This window comes from Amblyomma mixtum, chromosome 2, assembly GCF_055824585.1.
Source record: "Amblyomma mixtum isolate Tamu chromosome 2, ASM5582458v1, whole genome shotgun sequence".
Lineage (NCBI taxonomy): Eukaryota > Metazoa > Arthropoda > Arachnida > Ixodida > Ixodidae > Amblyomma > Amblyomma mixtum.
This window is the reverse complement of record NC_143013.1, coordinates 232,373,422-232,400,916: the sequence shown is the minus strand read 5'-3', so window position 1 is coordinate 232,400,916 and position 27,495 is coordinate 232,373,422. Positions and strand designations below refer to the sequence as shown.

Below are 27,495 nucleotides of genomic sequence, written 5' to 3'. Positions count from 1 at the left end.
GCACTGTACCACAGCGCATGAGTCTTTTTGAAGGCATAGCCAACTTACTGGACTCTTACTGGAGCTTACTGGACTCTGACCGGCAGGTTGTGCTAATGGGTGACTTTAGTTGTGTGTGCGAGCCAGTTGATCGTGCCGGTCCTGATACACCCAGGGATAGGAGCGGTGAATTTTTGTCACTTGTTACGGAAGATGCAGGGCTCATTGATACCGGAAATTCATGTCCTGGTTCCCGTTTATCACACGCATTCAGGGCCATTCTCTCGCTCGCCTAGATTGAATTTATGCATATTTCGCACTTGTCTCCCGAGGATTGGTCTCTGACACTGCACCAGTTTCGTTCTCTGATCACTGTATAGTGGTTGCTCGCCTTGGGGGCTGTGATTGTTCAAAATTTAGGCCGAAATCGGCGCTTTGGAAGCTGAACTCCTCAGCAATTAATGATGAAGAATTTGTCATTTGTGTCCGCTCGCAACTGGAATCCTGTTCTCGAGCAAGCTGCCGTTGTTCGCCGCTTGGGAAATGTTTAAGCAGGACGTGCGTGCTGCAGCTATAGAATTTGGTTCCGTGAGGTCTTTTTACAGGAAACATCAGGAGCAGACACTTTGGAAAAATTTGTACAACCTGTATGAAATGGAATGCGAATGACCTGGCTGATATACGGATGAATTTGCTAGTATCAAAAGTGAGTTGCAAAGATTTGATGCAGAAGGCTACAGGGGTGCTCGTGTTCGATCTCGTACCAAGCGTTATCTGCAATGTGAGCACCCGACACGACAGGCTTTGCTTGATGAGCGCCGTCATGCGACTGAAAAGCTCATTTAGGGGATGATCTCCAATGGCAAACTAGTGTCCAGCACAAATAAGGTGACCCGTATTTGTCGATTATTACAGACTTGTTTAGTGCTTCACCTGATGCATATAATTCGGAAATTTTGGCGCAATTCAGCACCTTAGTGAGCCCTTTATAAGAAGACGATTGTTCAGTTATTATCGGCACTTTCACGCGGGAAGAGGTGGAAGATGCAATTGACCAGCTACCTGTCTCAAAAACGTCTGGTCCTGACGGAATTTCAGGCGAATTTTACAAGGCTTTTAAATAGGCTTGTGCGAATATTCGAAATTTTTGATTATAATTCGAATATTATATTATTAGTATTCGTATTCGATTCGAAATCCAAGTATTCGTGCTGTCTCGAATATTCGACCCGACGCGAATATTCGTATCTAGCCGAATATTCATTGTGAGCACCGGCGTTCATTTCGGTCCGCAAGCCCTATCGGCAAAGACATAACAACAAGGTGGTGCCCAGAGCAATGCGCATGGACCTCCAAGGGCCATGCCGTAGCTGACTGCGCTGGTGAGCTTCTTTGTGGCTATACCTGCGAAGCTGGTATATTCAGAGCTGGGCACGAAGTACCTCGCAATACGTGCCAGTTCAGTGCCAAGTGAGAGGGCATTTTCTGTGGCTGGAGGAGTCGTTTCAGCTAGAAGGGGACTACTTCTGCCTGACCATGTGGAGCAGCGTGTTTTCCTTCACGGCAGCCTTCTATGTTCTTCCCAGCAACGCGCGTTCGTGCTGATGCCAAGTTAGCCTAAATCAATGCTGTGTACCAGCCATCTTCTCTGATATTTCCACTCTTCTAAAAATAAAGTTCGAGACTGATACTTTTTGTGCAGCCACACACACCTTTTGTGTGCATTTAATGATCGATAGTTGAACTGTGATGTTCTTGGGTGCTCAAATAAATGTTTTGTAGTGGTTAAATGCGTCTGTCCTTGATTGTTCGATATTCGATTCGATATTCGAAGCCAAGTATTCGTATTCGATTCGTATTCGAAGAATTTGATATTCGCACACGCCTACTTTTAAATCTAATCTCACTCCTGTCCTGCTGCGGGTCTTCACGGTGGGGTCGATATAGGAGCCCTTCCTCAGTCTTTTACAAAAAGCCACACTGTGCTAATTCCGAAAACTACTGATGAAGGAAAACTGCGCTCCGTAGCAGGTTACTGGCCCATTACATTGCGGCGTACCTTTTAGCGTGTGCTGTTACACAGCTTCGTCATGTTACCGCAAGAAAAAAACGAGCTGGATTTCTCAGCAACCTGAAACGTGATGACAATAGTACGTCCGTAGGGATATTTGGAGCTCAAGGAGAGAGAAGTGATAAGGATGCGTGGTAATTACTTTTGCCTTGGATATGTGCTGCTGAATCGGGCTCGCGTGGGGGTGGGAGGCTCTCATAAGGCCACAATAGCTCGCAAATACTTAGCCACGATACAAAATATATTCGAAATATAGTGGAGCATTTAAGTACCAAGCCAATCATCGCATGTGGAGAGTCAGAGGGAGTAGGAAACTGCAGCGGAAGTGTCTCTCACCCGGTCTTTCTCCTCACACGATGGAAAGCTTCAGATAAGTAGACGCACCTGTGCGGCACACACATCATTTTGTTGCCGCTGTGACCGGTTTAAACACTCTACGTGGATTTACTGCCATACGGGGGCGGATCTGCGCAGCAGCGTTTCGCGCCCCGCGATGTGTTTTGCCCTGCACCACCTGGATATCTAGAATCGCGAGCTACGCCAGCACGAATCATTAACTTCCCAAACCATCACATCCGCTAAGATTTTTTTTTCCAACTTTTACGGAACGGAAGCGCCAATTGATTGCCACACTGCTCTATTCACAACTGAGGGTAGCACGATATCGAGCTCTTCCGACTTTCGAGAGTGAAGTCTACTTCCGAGGCGTGCACCCAGGAAGACGTTACAAGCTCTTTTTGAAACCGGGCTGAGGTTCTGAATGCTAGAGAAGACATAAAATTTTCAGCAAAAGACGACTTACGCAGGCGAATAAGATATCGCCTTCAACAGACCGAAAACAAAGAGCCCGCCATCGTGACTCGGACCTTTTAAAGGCCCACATTATAAACTTCGTCTTATTACCAGCATCAGCCATCTGCACTGCAGAGTCGTGTAGGAGCCCGATGTCACCGTCGATGAGTCTGGACGCCGCCGATTGCGCTGTTTTTGCCGTTCTCACAGCGCTGGGATACCTTGTTGGACTGTACTTTTCGTTTTCTCTCCGACGCAAGAATGTAAGTTTTGAGCAGCATTATTATATTGGCTGGTTGCTTGCTTTGTGAAGCTTTTTATCGATACGATATGATGGTTTGTGTTTTTGTGAGGATTTAACTTCCCAAAGCGACTCAGGCTATGAGGGACGCCGTAGTGAAGGGCTCAGGTAATTTCGACCACCTGGGGTTCTTCAACGTGCACTGACATCGCACAGTACACGGGCCTCTAGAATTTTGCCTCCAGCGAAATTCAACCACCGCGGCCGGGATCAAACCAATATGAATTTATAAAATGGAAGGCAAAGAGAATAACGCGGTGTACACTAGAGAAGGCTGCTACTCAAAGCTTGGGGTGTTAATAAGAGCGCAGAGGTGGTAAGGAATCTATAATGAGCGGAAAAAATTCAGGAGGCACTTCTAAAGTGCGTAGAGGTCTAAAGTGCGTAGAGGCGAAAGCGTTTTCCGCATCACTTTCGCTGCTTCTGTGGCACTGGTGGCGTCACATATAATTGAGTCCTAATTACTAAGTGATGACAAATCACTAATTGAGAAAAAGAAATGGCGCAGTAATTCCGTGTCATCTCGGTGGGCACCTGAACCGCACCGTAGAGGAAGGGAGGAAGTGGGAGTGAAAGAAGACAAAGAGGGCCGGTAATGAAGAAAATGGCAATTGCATTTCAGGAAAGGAAATCACGCAGTAACTGTCTCACATATCTCGGTGGACACCCGTCAAAACTCAGGGGGAGGGGGGGGGGGGGGGCACTTTTTTTACCTAAAGTGTGGTCACTGATGTGTGGTTAAGATGTTAAGCTTCGCCTCTAAGAGTGGAACGCGACAGCGTCTTGCAAAGCTGCCAGGAAGTCCATAGAACGCCATCGCCCATTCGGTTCTGCGCCTCGCTCGTCAGTAAATTGGTTTTTGAGGAAAGAAAATGTATCTGCCATATCTCGGTGGACACCTAAACCTCGCCGGAAGGGAAGGGTGGAGGATGAGAGTGAGCGAGGACACCGTATTCACTAGACGCGCCTTTGTTCATTCCAAACCATCGAGCTGGCATGGCGGAGTGGATAGCATGCTCGTGTCGCACGCCGAAGACCGGGGTTCGATTCCCGAGCTCGACCAATTTCCTACTCGGGTTTATTTATTTATATAACCTTACTAGAAAAGTTAATTAGGCTAATTGGGTAATTAAGCAGTTAACTAAGCTCAGTCCCACTTACTTGGAGCATCACTATAGGATCCCTTCAATTGGTTGCATGGTCACTAGCCAAAGTACAATTGGCCCCGTTTGAAATTCGCGCACTGTGATGTCACGACCGTTTCGACCAATTGAAAAGCGTGACATTTCTGTCGACAACTGCTGCTTACAACGATGAGACATTAAAGGCTTCCGCCTTAATAACAGTTCGCAGAAGTGCGCGGCTAAACAAAGTTGATGACGGCAAAGTCCCGCCAGAGAGGACTGGGAGGCGGCCCTGCTCGGCTGTCAAGACCTGAAGAGCAAAAGGCCTTGGTTCAACGGACGCGGGCGGCATTGCTTGCCAATGGGGCCCCGGAATAGGGGCTCCACCTAGTACTGTGAGGGGAAAGGGCCAATAGGGTCCTACCCCAATCACCTTTCTGTAAAAAATTTAATTCCTTATAAATGTTTTTCACCACCACCACCACCACCACCAAAGCCTCTATACACGTCTGTGGCCTCTAATAAGAGAAGTAAGGCATCAATTTCTGAGTTAGCCCTGACACAATTTCGCAAGCTCACCGTTTGTAACCAGTGGCCGCAGATCTAGGAAAGGTACAGCAGTGGCTACAATCCTACATTTGCGCATATCTTATGTTGTAGGTTGCATTCGAGTGACTGGGCAATATTTCACAAAAAAAAACAGTAGAAAAATTTGGTTTGGTTTTGTTTATTGGGGTTTAACGCCCCGAAGCAACTAAGACTATGGAGGGACGCCATAGTGAAGGGCTCTGGAAATTTCGATCGCCTGGGGTTAATTAACGTGCACTGACATCGCATAGCACTCGGGTTTCTAGAATTTCGTCTTCATCGAAATTCAGCCGCCGCGGTCCGGATCGAACCTCCATTTTTCGGGTCAGCAGCCGAGCGCCGTAACCGCTGAGCCACCGCGGCGGGGTGTAGAAAAATTTGCCCTCCCTTTGAAGAGTTATTAGCCGCCACCCTAGATATCCTCCCAATAACAGAGATAGCTGCGCGTGCTTCTGCACTAATTTTGAATGCCAATTGAAGAGCTCGCATTCAGAGTATCTTATCGTTGTCGTAGGTAATATGTATGCATGGAATGAATTTTACAGACGGCAGAAATGGATTTGGCGACCACATCTTCGCCTCTCTGTGCCCACATGTTTGTCCTTCAGTCGGACCTTCGTCATCCCTACAAGCATTTGAAAATGTAAAATATACCACAATTGATAAATCTCAGCGAGTTGTAAACAATGGCTCATTTGGGTGCAACTGAAGAGATTTTTTCCCGACATCTCAAGAAACTTCACTCTCATCCGCCGCACAGATGTTAATGTTTCTTGTAGGTATTGAACTATAACAAGCTCATTTGCCCAGCTCAGTGTGAGTGGTGAGCAAGGTGGCCGTGGCAAAAGCTGCCTCGTGTAGAGGTGACTTTACAACGTAAACGCGACCGCTAACAATGGCAACAATTTAGTATGCACATGCTCATGACAGGCTTTTCATGCAAGGAAAGTGCACTGATTTAGGTATGTCCATTAAGTAATAATTAAACAAAACAATTTTTTTCATAACAACAATAGAGTTCGGCCGACAAGAAATATTCATTTTCTTTCACATGATTTGTTTTAGGACATTACTATTTAAATCAAGAGCATTTAGCAAACGTAGGCAGTAAATTTTCCAGTGCTTGCCAGCCGTATATGCATTATTATGTCTTAATTTCCCATCGATGTATCCTGCGCGGTGGCCCTTTAGGCTTTTTCCAATTTTTGCCATATCGTAAACAATGTAAGTCGCGTGTTTTCCACCACGACAAAAGCGAGAATTCTGCATTTCGGTAATCCAATGTTTTATAAAGTATGCAAAATCTGCTTGAATCGGGTAGCCAAGGAACACTTCACTTATTCTTAAGCATTTTTCAGGCACATGTGCAGCTTTTTTTATGCGTTGTTCCCATCAAAAACTGAATTCCACTCTCTTATGCGGAAAGTTAAGATCGATTCATACTATCCAGCGTCATTCTGCGTGGCAACGATTGACGACATTGTAACGATGGTGCTCGCACCTGGTTTGAAAACCGAGAAGACGTTTTAATATGAATGAAGTAAAACTTTCGGAATAATTTGCTGGTGAGGAAGAGACAAGACGTGCCAGCACAGTGTCTTAGTAAATAGGACGTCCAGTGTCTCATATATAAGCATTATATCTGCTCTAAAACTGATGAGGCAAATGTATTTTGTTTTTTTATGTGACTAATATTTGCTTAAAAACTGCACTCATTTTCGTGAAGTCAATCTCTAAAATGTCTGTCTGTTTGCATAAAATTCAGAGCGCCGAATGCATAGAAGGTGCTAAATAATTGGAGTCAGTTCCTGAAAAAAATTTTATTATTGTCAGCATACATTATGTAGTTTACCGGCGTAAAAATGCATCATATATTGCAGATAAACACAATAAAAATCATCCTGCACTGCTATGAGCCGCACTGCAGTAAGCCGGATCGACTCCCTATGACCACGCTATTATTCTTATTGATAATTATTAAAGCAATACAGCACGTGCGAACTTTCATGGCATCGGAAACAGCAACAATCAAGATTTCAGATTAACTGTCCAAGATTCCGCACATTTAGAGTTTTTGTAAATAAAGTGGAGACGCAGATTGCTATTTTGTTTCGGTTATATCGCGTTGTTTTTTTTTCTTTTCTTGAGCTTTTTATTGCCAACTCTTTTTTTTTATAATAGCGTATCATCTATATTCGTAGTTAAGGACGGTAAATATTGCATCAATTTTTAAGTGATTTTTTAACCTGAGCAAAGCTGGTTCGTTACTGAACTCCTATAAAATAGATTTCCTTAACGTCTTAACGTACGTACACGTACTGACGCAACTGATTCCTCCGGATCTAAAATATGCGCTCAATATCTGAGCACATGAAGGCCGAGTATGATCTGGCGCCTAAGAGTTAAGAAGCTGTTACTTACACTGTATCATGTAGCATGTCTGATTTTAAATTCATATGGGCATGCCAATGTTTTGCGCGTTAGAAAAAGCACCTAGGGTTCGCTGTTGCTCCGGTGTAATTTCATGAGAACAAAATTTTTAAACCGCATTCTCATTAAAGCCAAAAGGCGTTAACCGTAAACTCTGAGAAATTTTTAGTCCAGCATCTATGTGTGTGTGGTCATTTACCCATACAAAATACGCAAATACAAGAGACTTCAAATCGCAACAACTGCATTAAATGACCGAAATTTTCCGACAGCAATTAAAACTAATATTGGAGTTCAAAATGGATTTGAGTTGTTGATATACTTTTGCTGTTTTTTTGCTTCTCCTCCTAATGCCTTAATACAAATAGTTTTTCTTGTCTGCAGGCTGCAAAATATACCTCAAAATGTTCACTTTTTTTGCACCTTTTCCGCAGTGTTTCTAGCTGGTTGGGTCTTGAGTCTCTTGGGTCTCATTCCTTTTATTGCGAAACTCTCATGTAGTACAAAAAAAAATGTGAGAGGAAGCCCGAACCAAACCAGAGTTTATCGCAGGCTAACCAATTGAAAATAAAAGTAAAAGTGACAACGCCTAAGAGCAAGTTGAAGAGAAAACAATTAGAAAAAAAAACTGTTTTTGCTGTGGTTTCTTTGTTTACATCCTTGTACACTGTATGACCGAGTCATTTGTGCGCATCTAAAGAAATCATTAAAATATCACAGCTTACTATACGGCATCTTTGACTAACTCAATAATTGCTCTTTCCTCTCCAACTTTTCGAAACACTGATTTTGTGATAGTCCATTTGGTTTACAAAACAGACATTGCGCATAAGTGGGTGTGCGTATTCTTAGGTCATGAGGTTTGTATCACCAGTGGTCACCGCATGTCGACATCACTACGGATCGTCAAGCGGCGTTCTGTCGCTCGTACGCATCGGCTATGTCAATCGGCAACATTAATTGGCGAAGCTTAATTAATGCTATGCTCTACGTGCTCTTAGGCCTGCGCTGTTGTGCGAGACACTCATACAGAGCCTCCTTTTATTGCACTCAACGTGAGTTCCTCCGTGGTAAAGTACAGCCCTCTCGCCTCACGACATGAGGGTTAGTGGCCGAGTCGTGATTCGACATTTTTTTTTTCTCAGAGCAGTTGCCTTTCTTTCTTCAGAGGACATGTGGCTATGACGTCATGGCCCTCTCGACTAAGGGACTATCGTCAGCTCGCCGGACTCCGGGTTTTCGTCTCAACAGCATTCTTACACTCTGGCGTTAAATTTCTACATTTCTTTCCTTCCTGAAATACACTGCCCGTAACAAGCGCCGTCGTAGTCTGTGTTTTTCGTTGCGTCGTACTGTGCGCTCTTAGAAATTTGATCCGAGAACAACGCTATTGTCCTGGGGGCTTCAAACTGGTCCTATTCAAATGCACGGCTCACTGTGCAGCTGCCTCTTATCGCCTGGGAAGAAGTGAAGCACTTTTCCGCCCCTTTTCAAAAACAGATGCGTAGGCCTCGTGCTGAAACGAGCGACATGAAAAAAAACGGCGTCACGGCTAATACCGCTCAAGGTTCCGCTGCAGACTCCGAAAAGCGGGCACACCTGGTGTGGGATCTGCAACACTGATCTCACGTGGTAGAATAATGTCCTCTCCTAGTGTTCTCAGTTCCGTTATAACTAGATGACTACAACGCTTTGTATACGAGTAAAAGACCGTTTACGCGGGTGGATTTTGAAGCCCCTACTTCAGAAAATTGAGTTGTTTTGGAGCTTACTAATGCAAGCAGCTTTCTCTTAAGTATTATAGGATACTTTAAGCCTTGTTTTCAGCAGCGCTCTTGTCTGTATGCCACTGCTATGCCGCCTCTCAGCGGCGGAAGGAAACGGATTGCAAGAATTAGGCTGAACCAGAGCTCCCGGAACACCGAACAAAGTTTATTCTCGGTCAGTGCACAAGAATACAGACAGTATATAAAACTGTGTATTCAAGACATAAGCCACCGGGTACGATTACAGCCCATGGGTACTTCACATGGGTGTCCGTGCCAGAACAGGCGCCTTAGCAAAAAAGACATCAAGAGCTCACATGTCAGATTAGACCGCATGACACACGTGCGCCTAACGCGTCGTAGCCGGCGCGGCCTGATCACGCCGCGGCATTCTTGTCTCCTTGGGGTGGATAACGATGCAGCTGTTTCTTGACGCCAGTCGACCGCCGAAATTCAGAAACGCCGTTAGCTCCCTAACAGGCCGTATTCAGACATGGCACACACATCTGAATTTCATAAATGCAGTATTCAGAAAAGACGATGACATATAATACGGCACAAAACCTTACTTTCATTAGGTGTTCAGAAACTGACCAGCCGACCGGAAAAATTTCTGAGCAGGGTATGACGCAACATGAAAACTTGTCACATAATACCTGCTTTTTATTACTTTCGGTATTCTATAATCCGAATCAGTTACAGGTTTTAAAAATGATGGTAGGCTTGTAAAGAACTAAGTGCATTGTTATTATAAATATTTTGCTTACAGAAACGAATTCGAGAGGTGCTGGCATTGCAACCCTAATCTCCAACAAACGTTACAAGGACTCTAATCGGTGTAGGCTCTGTAATCAGCAAACATCGCGAGAAAATGCCTAGCGTTTGTTCTGCAGCGCGGCTGCTCACTTCGGAGTCTTCATAGCCTCCTTTAAATCCAAAGAAGTGTTTTGGCTACTCTAATGTGCTACATGTCTTGAGATTATGTGCCTTTATGCATGCACGAACGAAGGAAAAAACACTACTGCGCAGGTGGCGTCTGGCTCAAGCGCTAAAGAAGCCGTTGAGATGGATGCGTTCTTGGGCGGCCGCAGCCTTCCTCCCATCGCCCTGGCTGTCTCCATACTTGCGTCCGCAGTCAACGGGATGCACATAGTGCCAACAGTGGGATACTTCTACGCCTATGGATTTGCATTCTTCTTCATGAATGCATGGAATGTAGGGGCGGCAATATTTTCTACATTCACGTTGGTGCCTCTTTTCTACCGCCTGCGCATTTCGACCATCTTCCAGGTATAAAATAAGTAGCGAAGATACGAGCGTGTATATCGAAGCTGATCTTCGAGACACTCCTCTTGAGTGCTTATTCGCGATTATATGACAGTAATTATTTCTTGTATCCCCAAAATCGCTTCGCCACTTTCACTAGCAGAGCTAAAGACTTTAGAAAGACATGTCCATGGTGACTCACAGGTTACCTCTTATGTGTGGGAGTTTCGTGCGTAGAAAATATTTATTTAGGTGGTGACGAAGTCAACAGTAGAGTTTTTCAAAATAATCTGGTTTCTAGTTTAAATGGAGTCATACTGCGTTCAAGAAAAGCTAACAAAATAGGGACTTCATGTAATCTTGGCAGCGAAGAAAGTTGCATTACAGTCAGCACAATCTTCATAATCAATATGAATTTTTAGGAACTGTAGGAATAGCTTTAAGTATCTTGCACGGACAATATACGCATATCTGAAGCATAGATTGCTGGCACACATTTGCAGCGGCCTCTTCTGGGACCAGACGCCCGCAATGGGTAGTAGGAGCTAACGTATCTAGCTGAAGCACGTATCAGGTGCGCAAACAAACTACCTTCGGCTGAAATCAGGACATGAAAAAATGCCATCTTGGGAGACCATAATGTAGTGAACGTGCTTATACTAAAATTACGGAGTGCACTAAGATTATGTACGTATACGTGGTTTGAATGCGAAACATTTCCTCATAGTGAGTTCTGTTTCGAAGTTTATTAAACATTCCTTCCTTCTAAATAACACCCCTACTTGTTAAGGCAAAGCCGTAAGGTGACTCATACACTAGGATTACTTCTGTTCGCCATGAGGCACACTGCTTATGGTTATAGCTTATTGCTTATGCTCGCTTCGTAATCTGAAGATCCTTCCTTGAATTCCCTGCAACTTCGGAATAAATGTTATATTTATTTGCTGTAGACGTCATTATCTCATGGTCTACTGCTGAAGACATGCGAGAAGGTGGTGACGTCACTGTCAGGGGGGGGGGGGGGGGGGGTCGGAGCACTGCTGCAGGTCAACGCCGTCCGATTTCGTTGCCGATCAGCCATGTATAGCTTTGCGATTGATAATATGTTGGGATCAAGAGTGAAAACACTGCTATGGTGATAGTTCAGTTTTGCACAGTGGCTCTTCGTCTCGGAGAGCAGCACATCGCAAAGCATGGAGCAGCTCCTTAAAAATTTCGGGATTTTAAGAAAAAAGTAAATCTTGCTAATTTAGCATGCTTGTCGGCAAAATCACTTTCCGTAAATATACATTTGCAACGCATATATACTAGTGCACCGCATGGTGAAGACCTCCTAGAGTTGCAAGGTGTAAGCCTGCACTTTGGAGAATAAAGTAAAATAGCACAGTTGATTGCATGTCAATTGAAAAGTCCTATTTTGATTCGTGCAGGAGATTCAAAGCACACTTTGGGATAAATGTAAGGGCCAATTTAGTTTCGCTTCCCCGTCTGTGGAAACCAGTGCACTCACACCATGCGTGTTATTTTGCTAAAACCAGATCACTGTCAGCCACTTAGAGCCAAGGAAATAATTTTGCAATATTACTGGGTATTTAACGTGTAGCAGAGATGCGGAATTTTCCTCTTCATAACTTAATCGTCAGAATAGAGCACGCAATTGACATTGTTCAGAGCCGCTCTTTCATCACGACTAGCATTCCCAGTAGCATTTAAATATATTTCAGGGGAACTAATTTGGTGAGTTCATAACTAAGAGGTCTTGCGGAAACAGGTGCCTATGGAAAGCAAATTTGAGCCCCTAAATGAAATGGCTACATAGCACGAAACTGTCACAAGACAGTTCACATTTGTCACTTTTTCCATTGCGGGGACGTGCATTTACTATTCACGGCTGAGCTGTATGGTCGTGGTCCATAGCCAACGCTTTTCTTTTCGTGTACCAACATTGCAGAATGTTTGTACAGTGCTCGCTCACCTGTGCTGTCCTAAATCCGGCCGACTGTGTTGTCCGCTGCAACAGCTGGAAGGTTCATACAGCATGTTGTTACAGCACATGATCCTGTCATGTTGCGTCCTGTTCGCCGGAATGTGTTTTTCCGTGCGTCCTCTTGTGTGATTTTGTTGACAATGCGAGAAACAAGGCCGTACTCGGCAATACAGCTCAACACGGAAAGCAGCTTTTGAATAGTATTTTGTTCACATGTATTACGGTTATTTTCAGTACCTGTACCTCCGTCTCCGTTTTGACAACAAGGTCGGCTTTACAGCTTGCGTCATATACTTTATCCTCACGGTAAGTTTTCAGAATTTGCGAGGGGGGGGGGGGGGGGGGGAGGACTAGCGTCTTTTAATCACGCTCGCCGCAACCTTCTGCTGAAGTGTGATTGCTTCGAACTTACTTTAATGCAAGCACAACTTATTCTGTCACTTTGCACTACACGCTAGAAGCTGATGATCACCAGCACGATAATGCTCGCGCATTTTCCAAGAACACTTAAAAGGCTGCGCAAAAATGAGCCCAACAAGTGCTAAAGAGTGCACAAAAAGTGCGTGAAAATGCGCACTTCGACGGAACAATGGTTCCCTCAGAGGGGTTGAGGCAACAAACGGGGTAAAATAACATCCTAGTCGAAATTAAGAGGAAGAAATGTGCATGAGCAAGGCATGTGGTGCGATGGCAAGATAACCACTGGTCCTTAAAGGTAACGGAGTGGGTTCCAAGAAAAGCAAGAGTAGCAGAGGGTGGCAGAAAGTTAGTTGGGCGGATGAGGTTAAGAAATTTGGGTCGATATGGTAGCTGCAGCTAGCAAAGGACAGGGTTAATTGGAAAGACATGGGAGCGGCATTTGCCCTGCAGCGGGCGTAGTCAGGCTGATGATGATGGTGATGGTGGTGATGAACGTCCCAAGGTGACTCAGGCTACCAGGGACGCCGCAGTAAAAAGCTCCGGAAATTGAGGCCATCTGGGGTTATTTCACCTGCACGGACATTGCACAGTACACGGACCTCTAGAATTTCGCTCCACTGAAATGCGAGCGCCAAGGCCGGGATTGAACTAACGTCTTTTGGGTCAGCAGCCGAACTCTATAACCACTGAGCCACCGCGGCGGCCTATTCATTTGCTTGTCCACCATCCGCTTTGTGCTGCTTTGTGTTTGCACCCCTTCCTTTCCGACGATACTGGCCATGCCTTTGCTGACGCCGTTTACATATGGAATGTAAAAGGCGTCAGTGAAAACTTGGCCCGTATTCTCGGAAAGAGGAGCAAGCAAACACCTCTTCCCCTGCCCAAAAAGCCATCATCAGTATAAAAAAGTTTGCAGTGGTTTAGCTGTGGTTAAACCTGGAGCTCTACAAAGCAGATGTCAGAAAAATAAACAATGATCGAAGCGTAGTGGCGAATATTATGAGGCATATGGAGAGCCGCGCCCGCGCAGGAGATTCTTGAGTTATTCCACATTGAATAGGCGCGAAGGAATGTTAACCTCTCCTTCAGAACCCTTCCCCCTCTTGCATCCATGGTTTACGTTCAGTGACCTGGTGGCTGACTACACGCGCGCTTAAAATCCAAGCTGCAACCCACCCGCAGTCGCACCTGATAATGGAAATGAGTAGGTTCCGAAACGTTGTGTTACCTCCTTTTTGGTCAGCGTTCTTTTCTGAATCCAAAATAAGTTCCGTTCCCAACAAGGCAAACTTGAGTCGAATATTTTCTTCTTGAGTCCTGCTGACATTATAGCCAATTGGCTAATAAAGTGCACGATATTTGAAGCTCGTCAATTAATTCCAAAAGGGTTGTAATTTATTTGCTCCTAATGTCTTCCACTGTGTCCTTCTTTTATGAGCAGTTCGCTTTTGTGTTCATTCGTGTTGTGCAATCTACCTGCATTGGCGCGCCAGCTAATGCGTCGGTGTTGCCGTGGTGTCCTCGTTTTTCGTTGGAGGCCTGGCGTTGTCTCCGCTTTAATTAAGCATCGCCTGTTTGAAAAGCATCTCAAGTGACTCTTCCTTTAAACACTGGTTAGAGTTTTGGGTCTGTTGAACATTACACGTTAAATCTCAGCATTAAGGGCCGTTGTACGATCGCTTTTTGGGCGGATCCGCCAGGCTGGCGGATGGCGGGCCGCCCGACCAGACAATAGGCAGCCGCCCTGTCCGGCGGGCGGAAGGAAAGTTGGTCAACTTCAACTTTCGGGCGGATGAGCGGATCCACCTGGCGACCGGATTGCAGCGATTCGCTGCTTTTTACGTGACGTCTCAGGCCCGCCGTGCCTCCGCTAGTGCCGGAGCAAGATGGCCCTCCGTCGACTGAACTGGGGAGCGAGGCATAGGTGGTGACAGCTATGCCGCGAAGCATATTATATTGGCCACATATTGATATTACGAGTGTTCAGTGCGACTGCGAACTTCTCCGCGTGCAGCAGCGGCGAGCGACAATTTCCTGAGTTGAATTCTGTAATCGTCAACGCTGATGGAGTTGACAGATCCCCTCTTCAAACCGACGCAAGATCTACGCGTTGGCGGTGTCACGAAGTGTTTATATGGAGCTAGGTTGTTGCAAGTGTTCCTAATTCCTGCGAGGATCATCACGCACAGCGGAGAGTAACAGCTGCCCACGGTGAACTTCTGTGCGTGCATGAGCTGCCTAGCACAGTGACTAGTGTTCACGTAGTCAAAGTGATTGCAGTCGGAGCGAGTGTTTTTACGTCAAGGCAGTGGAATGTGCACCTGCGAGCGCTCACTACGCACGCCGTGCTTTCCGAATACTGAAATGAACGCGGCGTTGTGCAGTTAGTCGCATTCGTTGCGATGGTTGTAGTGATCGCGAGCGAAGTGTGTACATGAATTTGTTTCTGCTACGCATTCATTACCATTTTGATCGCGATTCGTGATGACACTGTGCTTGAGAATTGTCGTGTGTGCGACGTGACGCGAGCTTGGCTGCAGCGATGTCACCATCCTTCTGCGCCTTGGTGCTTCATTCAATACATTTTTCTGATGATGGGTGCTCGGGTTACGACTCGCCGGAGGAACTTTGTAACCTGTGTGAAAACATCGGTGCAGTGCAAATGTATCTTCGGGAGCGTCATTTCTTTTTATTTCCTGCCGGCTGTGCGCACATTTGCCTGCAATAAATATATCGGCGTGATGAATGTGTGACTGAAAACTTCCTCAAGCCATTTCGGTTTAGGTTGTAACAACATGGTATTACGCGATTACAAACAAGAATCATTGCCGCTTTTAAATCACGGCTGGTTGACAGTGTACAAATCTCAATATGTATCAACTCATAAGTCTGTTTCTCGTGAGCATTTCAATTGATGTAGCGCAGAAAAAAAAGTGTGGCAGCAGCTTATGCAATCAAAACTTTCCACAGAGGAAGTTGGCTGTAACGAGTCTTGATAAAGAAACAAATAAAATGAGAAAACCTTGGCCTTTGCTTTTTTTTCTCTTTTTTCTTAGCTGTGTTAAGTCAATATTGACAAATGCTTGGCAATATTAAGTTGAAGTGGGATGTTGGTTCCCACTGCAGTCATAAAAATGCAGTGCTCTCGAAGGACCTCATGGGCAATGACAGTGTTTGTTGTTGATTTGCTCACGGTCGCTTTCGATTGAGAGATCAGCGGTACGAAGCTGGACGTGTTCACAATGCTATTGTTCCATAGCTGCTCGCGAAATGGGCTTTATTGGTGTTAAGTAGTTGTTCAGCAGCGCTTCCTGGGTCAGCCACAGCAGTTTGTTTAACAAGACATTCTTGAAGCTTTGAGAAGATCTCGTCGATGCACTTGCATCTGTCTATCTGCTACCTTCATTTGCCTGTGACTGCTTGCTACAGACACGATTACTTGCAGACTGCAAAATAAGCCCTGTGGAGCTGGTAAAGGTACGCTAGGAACAAAGACGACGGTAACAACACCACTGCACAAGGTAGCAATTCTTGCTCAGTCGTCGTCCCTTAGCGCAGTTTCGACATGCCAACTTGCCACCGGTGCACCCCACAGTACGCTGTGATCAAGTTCTGTGAAACTTACTGAAAGCAACAACGGGAGAGGAAGCAGGTTGTGTAGGCATATTTAGTGCATTCTGTGCAAATAGCTTTCCTGCCTTATTATAGCCTGGCCCCTCTGTTTCTAACCCTTCATCACCCAGCACCTATTGCCCTATTTGCGTTAATAGCATATGCTGCAAATCACCAAACACATTTAATACTCTTGACCCTGCTAGATTATTTTGGCCCATTAGGTTTTTCATCCAAATCGGCAAGATTTTAGAAAACATTTCTCCAATAGCCAACTTTTTCTTGTTCTTCACGACATGCACCTTCACAACAACATCACCCTATGATGCTTTTTTCTTTGCTTTGAAAAAGCGTCCAATTCCCTTATTTATTTAAGGCTGGTTTTCTCGCGTTTTAACTTGCATGCAGTAGCTCTAAACCTGATCCAAGCTTAAACAGCCAGCCGTCGGCAGATTCCCCTTCCCAATTCTCATGCATCCTGCCTTTTCCTGCTATCTAGGACGTCCCCCAAGGCATTCCCTTGGGCCTCAGCTTTTTATTACTTGCATTATTACCTTCCCTTTAGTGTTTTGTCACATGCCTTGACTAACAGCTATATGGGGTTTGCCATCTTGCAATCAATACCAGCATTTCAGTTCTCCAAAACAACATTTTACATGCTCTGGATTGGCTTGTTTGCTAATGTTACTAAGGATGCACTAATATTTTTTTTTATTGTCAGCATTACGTTTTGCCGACTTATAAGGCCTTCCGATAAAGGTATATTCACTGTATACTGGTTACAATACTCACCTAGTAAACCTCATACACCCACCCACAACCTATGATATTGTTACGCCCAGGGTTTATTGAGACCGGGACGGAGGACTGAAAGCAGCTGGGTCCGCTTGCCGAGCACGAGACACCACCAACCTCGTTCTCCTCATCTTCGGCTTAGTCAGCAACGCCGACCATGTAGAATAGGAATAGGTAGAATAGGCCTTGTCATGGGCGTCACACTTCCCCCTACGCAGCCAAAGCCCGCTGGGCGAGTTAAGAATCGCCGCGCGAATGATAGGGCTTCAGCCGGGCAACGTGAGTTACTTCAGTTCGCGCTGAACGACGTCCGCTTGCCGTGAGACGAGCTACGCGGTAATTGAGCTCGCCAAATTGCTGAATAATGACATAAGGTCCATCGTAGTGGCACAGCAGCTTCTGAGACAATCCTCGCTTTCTGATAGGCCGCCACAACAAGACCAAATCACCAGGCCTGTAAGTGACGTGACGGCGGCGGGCATCGTAGCGCGCTTTGGACCGATCTTGGGAGGCGAGAACACGAAGACGAGCAAGGCGTCGGGCTTCTTCGGCGAGACAGAGTGTCTCAGCGATGCAGGGATCTTCAGGAAGCTCGTCAGAAAATGGCAGTATGGTGTCCAGGGTGTAGCGTGGGGGCCGAGCATAGAGTAAAAAGAAGGGGCTGTAGCCAGTAGTCTCATGGCGCGCGGTATTGAACGCGTACGTTATGAACGGTAGGACGCTGTCCCAATTCTTGTGCCTTGAATCAACATACATTGACAGCATGTTGGTGATCGTGCGGTTCGTACGCTCAGTGAGTCCATTCGTCTGGGGATGGTAAGGCGAGGAATGGCGAAAATGCGATGCACAGGAACGGAGAAGTTGCTCCACGACGTCAGCGGTGAACTGCCGACCACGGTCACTGATGATAACCTTTGGAGGTCCATGACGTAGAACTATGAATCGTAGCAGAAAAGAGGACACATCATGCGCTGTAGCTGCGGGTAGGGCTGCCGTTTCACAATAACGAGTAAGGTAATCGACACAAACCACTATCCAGCGGTTCCCATGATAGGATTTCGGAAACGGGCCAAGGAGATCTATGCCCACTTGCTCAAACGGTGCTGCAGACGGTGCCACAGGGTGAAGCTGACCAGATGCAAGGCTAGTAGGTCGCTTGTATCGTTGACACTGAGTGCAGCTGGCGACGTACCGCTCAGTCGTGGCCCGCATTTTCGGCCAATAGAAGCGTGCCTGAGTACGGTGCAGCGTCCGTGCTGAACCAAGATGTCCAGATGTAGGGTCATCGTGCATGGCTTGCAAAACAGAGTTGTACAGGCTCTTCCGGACTACCAGCAGGAAGCGGTGGCCCGTAGAAGAATAGTTTTTCTTCCACAGAAGACCATCCCGCACACAAAAGTGGCTGACATTGGAAGGATCTTCAGCCGCCGCAAGGAGAGACCGTAGGGTTAAATCTTTCTGCTGTTCCGCTTTGAACGTTGCGACATCAGGAAAAGCAGGTGACACTGACGCGACGCAGTGGTCCAAAGTAGCGATGGTAGGCTCAGACTCAGGAAGGGGCAGCCTCGAAAGACAGTCCGCGTCAGCGTGACGGCGACCACTCTTGTAGACGACTGTGTAATCGAACTCTTGTAGCCGAAGAGCCCACCGTGCAAGGCGCCCGCACGGGTCACGAAGGTTAACGAGCCAGCAGAGGGCATGATGGTCGGTGACGACGGTGAACGGTCGTCCGTACAGATAGGAACGGAAACGCTGCGTGGCGAAGACGACAGCCAAGCATTCTTGCTCGGTGACTGTATAATTGCGCTCCGGCTTGCTGAGCGAGCGACTCGCATACGCAACAACGTGCTCTTTGTTGCCGCATCGCTGGACGAGAACAGCGCCGAGGCCAACACCGCTGGCGTCAGTATGAATCTCTGTGGGAGCGGAGGGATCGAAGTGGCGAAGTACAGGGTGGGATGTCAGAAGGAATTTCAGTTGGCGAAAGGCGGAGTCGCACTGTGGTGTCCACTCGAAAGCCACATCTTTCTGAAGTAGACCAGTCAGGGGGTAAGCTACGTCCGCAAAGCGATGAATAAAGCGGCGGAAGTAAGAGCATAGGCCCAAGAAGCTCCGCAGCTCTTTGACAGACTGTGGTGGCTTGAAAGACTCGACAGCTGCAGTCTTGGCTGGATCAGGTCTGACGCCGTCTTTATCAACGAGGTGTCCAAGCACTAACGCTTGACGCGCACCAAAGTGGCACTTTTTAGAGTTAAGCACAAGTCCAGCTTGGCGCAAACAGTCCAGGACGAGAGCTAAACGGTCGTTGTGCTCACTGAACGTCTTTCCGAAAATTACAACGTCGTCGAGGTAGCACATGCATATTTCCCATTTCAATCCGCGGAGTATAGTGTCCATAAATCTCTCGAAGGTGGCGGGCGCATTACAAAGACCAAATGGCATCACATTAAATTCATACAGGCCATCAGGCGTGATAAACGCTGTTTTTTCTTTGTCCGCGGGATGCATAGGGATTTGCCAATACCCCGACCGAAGATCAATAGAAGAGAAGTAGGAGGCTGAAAAAAGGCAGTCGATGGCATCGTCGATTCGAGGTAGGGGGTATACGTCTTTTCTCGTGACGGCATTCAGACGACGGTAATCCACGCAAAAACGCCACGACCCATCCTTCTTCCGAACAAGAATTACTGGAGCAGCCCAGGGACTCGACGACTCTTGTATAACACCTTTAGTTAACATCTCCTTCACTTGCTCATTGATCAGCTTACGTTCAGACGGGGCCACTCGGTAGGGCTTTTGCCGGATCGGATGTGAGGCGCCAGTGTCAATCCTGTGAAGGGTCCGAGACGAGGGGATGGAAGGTGGGCCACCGGGCTGTGAAAAGTCAAACATGGTGGAGTGTCGCAGAAGAATGGCCAAGAGAGCACGGCGCTCATGCGTCGAGAGCGAGTTGTCAATCATGCTGAGTAGCTTGGGTTCGTCACAAAACTCTGGCGCTTCCGCGTGCATGGCGTCGGTAACCAGGGCAACGGACACTTGTGAGGCGTGGCTGCACGACGCAAGCTTCTGGCCTTCAGGCAGAACTACCGCTTCTGTAGAACAATTCACTGCCCATAATTCAGTGCGACCGTTGGTGACGGAAACCATGGCATGAGGAACCAAAATATTCTTCTTCATGCAGGTAAGATGGTTCGGTTCCACAGTCGCATCAAACACGTCGACAGTGGTATCGGGACAGAAAACCGGTACGCGTACGGCCGAAGAAGGAGGCACGACAGTATCTCGGGTAACAACGAGCACACGCTCTCCACTGCAAGAGCCTTCCAAAAGGCCAGTGGTAAAACATTTGCCGACACTGAGCTCACCGGTGCGACAATCGACGTTGGCGCCACAAATCTGCAAAAAGTCGAGCCCAAGAATGACGTCGTGCGTCGATCGGGCGAGCACCGCCATCTCCGTGCTGAACACTTCACCACTCAAAGAAACCTTAACAGTACACACTCCGATTGCAGGCAACGGTTCACCACTCACACCACAAAACTGGACATTGTTGTCCCACCGAAACAAAACTTTGCGTCCAAGGAGAGATTTAAATGCAGCGCTCATAACGGAAACAGTAGCACCGGTATCAACTAAAGCCATTACAGGTACACCATCCACTAGCACATTCACTTTGTTCCGCAACATAACTACAGGCAGGGGTATCAGTTCCAGCGGCAGACTTCCAGCGACCTCACCCCCATCGGTCGCGCCGACTAGTTTTCCGGCGGAGGCGAAGAGGAGCGGCGTCGGGGTGATGGAGATCGACGAGGGCGGGTAGCTGGAGGTGGAGTCACGCTTCTATCCGATGCCGGTGAACTATTCCGCATTTGTGCAGGCCATCGGTTGTCGACATCAGGCGGGTAGGACGGGCGCCGAGAAGGTACAGGTTGGTAATCTTGCCGCGGAGGATAGCCTGAGGAGCCGTAACGCGATGGCTGGCGGCGGGGACAAAATCGTGAGATGTGACCGGGCTGACCGCAGCGGTAACACACAAGAGAGGGACCAGGAGCACGTTGAGCCGGCAAGTAGTCTTCGTGCCTAGTATTGGGCCAGATGTTCTCGTCGTATGTGGCCGGCGGATGTTGGTAAAAGCGGGGCCGGTGCTCTGGAGGCGATTGCGGTACGTTGCTCGGCCGCAGCCGTTGGGGCACCCGGTGGTCCTCAAACTCCGCTGCGTTAACTGCGGCTGGCGGAGGAGGGCGCGTGGGATACTCAGGAGGAAGCACTGAAGACTTCCGAGTGAGTTCCAGCGACCTGGCCAACTCTTCGCGCACGATCTGGCGGATCGTGGAAGCCAGATCACACGATGATGTTGAGTCTACGGCTGCCACCGTTGTCACTCCGGCCAAACGTCCGAATTTCGGTATGATGCGACGCATCTTCAATGTCTCAAATGTGCGGCAGTGCTGGATGACGTCAGCCACAGAATCTAGACTTGCTTTGCCGATAAGAAAATTGTAAATGTCTTCTGCAAACCCTTTAAGTAGGTGGCCAACTTTATCTTCTTCTGTCATGCCAGGAGAGACGACCTTGCATAACTTTATGATTTCTTCAATGTACTTTGTACAGGTCTCTCCGGGAAGCTGAGCCCGTTGCGCAAGCGCTTGTTCAGCCCGCTTCTTCTTCGTGACAGAATCGCCGAAACACTTCTTTAGCTCCTCTACAAAGCGATCCCATGTCGTAAATGAATCCTCGTGGTTGTCGTACCACGTTAGGGCCGTGTCGGTCAGGGAAAAGACGACGTTGGCAAGTCGGGCAGAAGAGTTCCACTTATTGTAGCGGCTCACCCGTTGGTAGTGCGTAAGCCATTCATCCACGTCCTCGCTGGTTGAGCCTGCGAACGGCCGTGGCTCCCGGAAATGCTGCCATGAACTGCTGGGCACAGACCTCGGAGCGTCGCCGTCCAGGGACATCATGAGCACAGAAGGCGGCAGACCAACAATGCGACGACTCCGGCGAGGTTGCAGCAGAGGATCCGTCTTCGGGGAACCAGTATACCCGGCACCTTCCACCAAGATGTTACGCCCAGGGTTTATTGAGACCGGGACGGAGGACTGAAAGCAGCTGGGTCCGCTTGCCGAGCACGAGACACCACCAACCTCGTTCTCCTCATCTTCGGCTTAGTCAGCAACGCCGACCATGTAGAATAGGAATAGGTAGAATAGGCCTTGTCATGGGCGTCACAATATATACACCCGACGTGTCCTTAGTATCACCGTCTTCCAAGTTGCTTGCGTTCAAATCCCCTGTTTGGCATCAGCTGGGGTATTCTAGTGGCACATGCCACAAAATCTAACTTAACTAGAATCCTGGCATGAGTTCAGATCTGAGCCGCTTGTTTTATTCTTTCAGACTACTTTTCAAGCTCCAGTGTAACAGCACTAAAGGTGAATTTTCAAATTTCTGCATGTCGTGCAGAAACTGCAGGTTTTTCTAACTGTTTATCGTCATATAACCAACTAATTTGTTCGGACTCATCGTTCCTTCTGCACTAGTCGCACAAGCAGTGCTGTGCCTCAGTTAGTTAATGTCACTATTCCAAGATTCATTTTTGTTTTTGCCACAAAAGGTTGGAATGGCCTTCCAACTCACAGGGCTTATTAATCTCTTGTCCTTTGAGCTAGTCACTGCAGAAATCCATGCAGTAAATGATGAAGTTAATCCACTGAATTAGGCAAATGCCCCAAGGTGAAGATTTGCGATAAGAGAGTAATTACTCATTAGCATCAACTCAAGTTAAGCCATAAGGCTACAAAGAAAACCTATAACGCTTTCCTTTGTAGTGGCATGGCTGTGCTTGGATGCTAATGGTTTTACTTTACTAATGGTGTTACTTTTTATTAGTAAATTACAAACTCATCAAGTTCCTACTTGGCGTATCACGTTAGCTCACCACTCAAGTATTGTCATTTAGTACTGTTTAGGTATAATAAATATCAAAATAAGTTATTGTAATGAAGTACGTAGCCGCTTGCTTAGCTCAGCAAATCAATACAATGCTATCTTATGCGTAAGAACTATCCTCACAATCTATTTCAAGTAATATCGGGGCAGATTTACCCAACAGTTTTGTCGGACGGTATACATTTGCATTTAGGCTAACTTGCACACTTCACAAACTAGGTCTAGCCAGCTAAACTCGTGTACTGAAAAGCTAAGCATGCATTACTGTGGCTATCTGTGTCAGACTTTCGTTGGCGCTTCTCTCTGACCGTTTCTTTAGCTAAGCAAGACATCGACTTATAACATGGCTCAGTGAGAATGCTGCAAATGCATACTTATACATGTGACTTTTATATATTCAACATAGTGTTAACAGGACTGCTGGTTCATCTAAAACAAAAAAGCCGTCAACTTCAAGTTGCAGTATAGAGATGCCAGAAACGACAAAAGCCATCACTGCTTTTCTGTTTTTCTTTGGCATTCTTCGGCCTAACTTCATGTTGGCTTTTTCAAATTTCTGTTGCCTGTCGAAGCCTCAGTTATTTTCTTTCTTCGAAAGCAGACTGGCACTGATATAGGTATATTTTTCTGAGCATGTTGATAGTCAGCAACTGAGAGCACTCTAAAATTCAGCATATGTTAAGTGGTATGAACATCAGTTAACCGCTAGCAATGTTCACTTTTGCTTGCTACTTCGGCAACTAGTCATCGTTACATTCAGCCATTCTACATTTTACTGATCAGTGAAATTAACTTTAGGCATTGCCTTAAAGGCTGTATCAGAGAACATATGCATATATACCTGTCACATACTTAAACGGCTTATTTGTAATTTCATTTTATTGCACGACATCATAGCTTCCTTACTGGGAATCTAATTTAACAAATTCTGCTTGAGATGTTAGTGTTTGCTCGAGATAACCAGATAATATGGCCATCGCACCCTTTTTCTCTGACTATAAAAGTATTCTTTCTCAGCCTAAGCCGGGAGCCGTGGCCATGCAAACCCTTCAAAATGGTTCTTGCATTAACCCTACCTGTAATACAGTAATGGCATGTACAGACTTAATTTTGTATTCGCAGCGACATTTTAGAATATGTCTATTTAGGGCAGGTAGTGACAGCTGATCCCGATCATGAGAAGGAAATAACTAGAAGAAAATTCAGGGGGCACTTTGACTTTCTAAAGTGGGTAGGGGCGGAAGCGTTTTCCGCACCACCTTCGCTGTTTCTGTGCCACTGGTGGCGTCACATATATTTGAGTACTAATTACTAAGTGATGGCAAATCACTAATTAATTGCTCATTACTGATTAATGCCTGAATACTAATTAACTGCTAATTAATGATGCTTAAGCTTCGCCTTTAGGAGTGGAACGCGACAGCGCGTTGTAGCGCTGCCAGGGAGTCCACGGAACGCCACCACCCGTTCAGCGCGATGCCTTGCCCTTTGAACGCAACGCTTTTTGAGGAAAGGAAATGGCGCAGTAATTCTCTGTCATCTCGGTGGACACCTGAACCGCACCGTAGAGAAAGGGAGGTGGGAGTGAAAGAAGATAGATAAGAGGAGCCGTAATGAAGAAAATGAAAATTGTATTTGAGGAAAGGAAATTACGCAGTAACTGTCTCACATATCTCGGTGGACACCCGTCAAAATTCAGGGGGGCACTTTTTTGACCTAAAGTGTGGTCAGTGATGTGTGGTTAAGATGTTATGCTTCGCCCCTAAGAGTGGAGCGCGACAGCGTCTTGCAACGCTGCCAAGGAGTCCATAGAACGCCATCGCCCATTCGGTTGTGCGCCTCACTCGTCGGTAAATTGGTTTTTGAGGAAAGGAAATGTATCTGTCTCTCATATCTCGGTGGACACCTAAACCTCGCCGGAAGGGAAGGGAGGAGGATGGCAGTATGTGAAGACACCGTATTCACTAGACGCACCTTTGTTCATTCCAAACCATCGAGCTGGCATGGCGGAGTGGATAGCGTGCTCGTCTCTCACGCCGAAGACCGGGGTGCGATTCCTGAGCTCGACCAATTTCTTAATCGCTTTTATTTATTTATATGGCCTGACTAGTAAAGCTAATTAGGCTAATTGGGTAATTCAGCAATTAGCTAAGCTCAGTCCCACTTACTTGGAGCGTCACTATACGATCCCTTCAATTGGAGAAATTCTAGAGGCCCGTGTACTGTGCGATGTCAGTGCACGTTAAAGAACCCCAGGTGGTCGAAATTTCCGGAGCCCTCCACTACGGCGTCTCTCATAGCCTTAGTCGCTTTGGGACGTTAAACCCCATAAACCAAACCAAACCAACCAATTGGTTGTATGGTTACTAGCCAAAGTGCAATTGGCCCCATTTGAAATTTGCGCACTGTGACGTCACGACCGTTTCCACCAATTGAAAAGCGTGACATTTTCTGTCGACAACTGCTGCTTACAACGATGAGACATTAAAGGCTTCCGCCTTAATAAGAATGGGGTGGAGCGCATATGGCAGGTTATCTCAAATCATGAATGGCAGTTTACCAATATCCCTCAAGAGAAAAGTATACAACAGGTGTATCTTACCGGTACTCACCTATGGGGCACAGACGTGGAGGCTAACAAAGAGGGTTCACCTTAAGTTAAGGACAACGCAGCGAGCTATGGAAAGAAAGATGATAGGTGTAACGTTAAGAGATCGGAAGCGGGCGGAGTTGGAGAGAGAACAGACGCGCTTTAATGATATCCTAGTTGAAATCAAGAGGAAGAAATGGACTTGGGCAGGGCATGTAATGCGAAGGCAAGATAACCGCTGGTCCTTAAGGGTAACGGAGTGGATTCCAAGAGAAGGCAAGCGTAGCAAGGGCGGCAGAAAATTAGGTGGGCGGATGAGATTAAGAAATTTGCGGGAATATGGTGGCCGCGGCTGGCGAAGAAAAGGTTTAATTGGGGAGACATACGAGAGTCCTTAGCCCTGCAGTGGGCGTAGTCAGGCTGATGATGATGATAATGATGATGGAGTTGCACAGAGTATGTGCCAGCTTGTTTTGTACATGGCAACAATGACATGGCCTTCAGCAGAACTTTTCATACTTGTTTTCAACACTGCATTCTGTCTTGTGTAACTGCAATATGAGCTCAGGAAGGAATGCTAAACCACAAGTTGATGGTCCGCTGTCACTGTGCAGAACAAAGCCATGCACTTTTAGCCCAGTGATGCACGTCGAAGCCCCTTTGCCGCTACATGGTGCTATTTCAATTTTGGCTTTAATAATGGCCTGAAAAAGATGAAAAAAATAAATCAGTACTGTTGCATTGTCACTGTTCTGTCAAATGCAGAACTGCTACAACTGGTTTTGCCTGTTCCAATTAGCTGGAAACATAATTTCTCATGTCGATTAGCATTTATGTTTGACAGCAGTGTTGTGCTAAATTGTGAATGTGTGAGCGCGCGCGCACGCACACACACACACAGGCTGCATCAGAGAACGCACACCTTATATATTGGTTGGTTTATTGGTTTATTGGGGTTTAACGACACAAAGCAACTCAGGCTATGACGGACGCCGTAGTGAAGGGCTCCGGAAATGTCGACCACCTGGGGTTCTTTAACGTGCACTGACATCGGACAGTACACGGGCCTCTAGAATTTCGCCTTCATCAAAATTCAGCCGCCGCGGCCGGGATGGAACCCGCGTCTTTCCGGTCAGCAGCCGAGCTCCGTAACCACTGCGCCACCGCGGCAGGGCCCTTATATATTGAATATGGAAGCATGTATTTTGCAGTAACAGTATAGGGAGCCAAGGAGAAGGCCGTTTGCATATCACAGTGACTGTGCAAAACGATTGGAAAAGGCTGCAAGTGCAATTACTTTTTTTTTCTCGGCCAGCAATGCAAAAACACTGCAGTGTGCTATTTTGAATAACTGACTAAAATTTTAAGTATGTACTCTTAACTATTTTAAAAAATATAATTATACCGATTGTAATTACGGATGGTTGTTAGCAGCCTGTACTGCAGCCTTGCCCGATCGGGAATTCGCACTAAGAATCGCGTCGTCGTTGTGAAATTCGTCGGGGCAGCGTAACTTTCAAAGCAGGCAGCATTCTGTTATTTTGGGGCAGAAATCACGGGCCGTTGTGAGAACGTATCGTCGAACGAGAAGGAGTACTCGATTGCGATGTGACGCGTTTTCCAGTCTCTTGGGTAGAAATGGTCCAAGCACGTATCGTTTCCGACGAAATCGCATCAGATGAGCAGACTCGCCTTCGATCTTGAGAAGTTTTGTTGCGAATCGGTTCGCGGCCGTCGGGGCCATCTGAACCGAGATTCTTGCCGTTCCAGCCCGAATCACAGCCGACCACCATTTTACCTTCTACGAAAATCCCGCAGGAAATTAACG

General features: G+C 46.7%; 2 protein-coding genes across 2 annotated transcripts in view; one reads left to right on the top strand and one right to left on the bottom strand.

The window, feature by feature from the left end:
* The first annotated feature begins 12,118 nt into the window (after positions 1-12,118).
* Positions 12,119-27,495, top strand: part of LOC149362964 (sodium-dependent multivitamin transporter-like) — a 47,039-nt gene continuing 31,662 nt past the window's right edge. The window contains exon 1 of the mRNA XM_089569846.1: positions 12,119-12,610. Within this exon, the coding sequence (XP_089425972.1) occupies positions 12,518-12,610 (93 nt within the window). The 5' untranslated portion in view covers positions 12,119-12,517. The remainder of the gene's footprint in view (positions 12,611-27,495) is intronic.
* LOC149362965 (uncharacterized) lies at positions 20,887-22,346 on the bottom strand. The gene has a single exon (XM_089569845.1). It carries the CDS (start codon positions 22,087-22,089, stop codon positions 20,887-20,889), a length of 1,203 nt encoding a protein of 400 aa, XP_089425971.1. The 5' UTR covers positions 22,090-22,346.

Excerpts from the sequence above, each read along its gene's own strand:
- LOC149362965 (XM_089569845.1), bottom strand. The coding sequence starts at position 22,089 with ATGATGTCCCTGGACGGCGACGCTCCGAGGTCTGTGCCCAGCAGTTCA.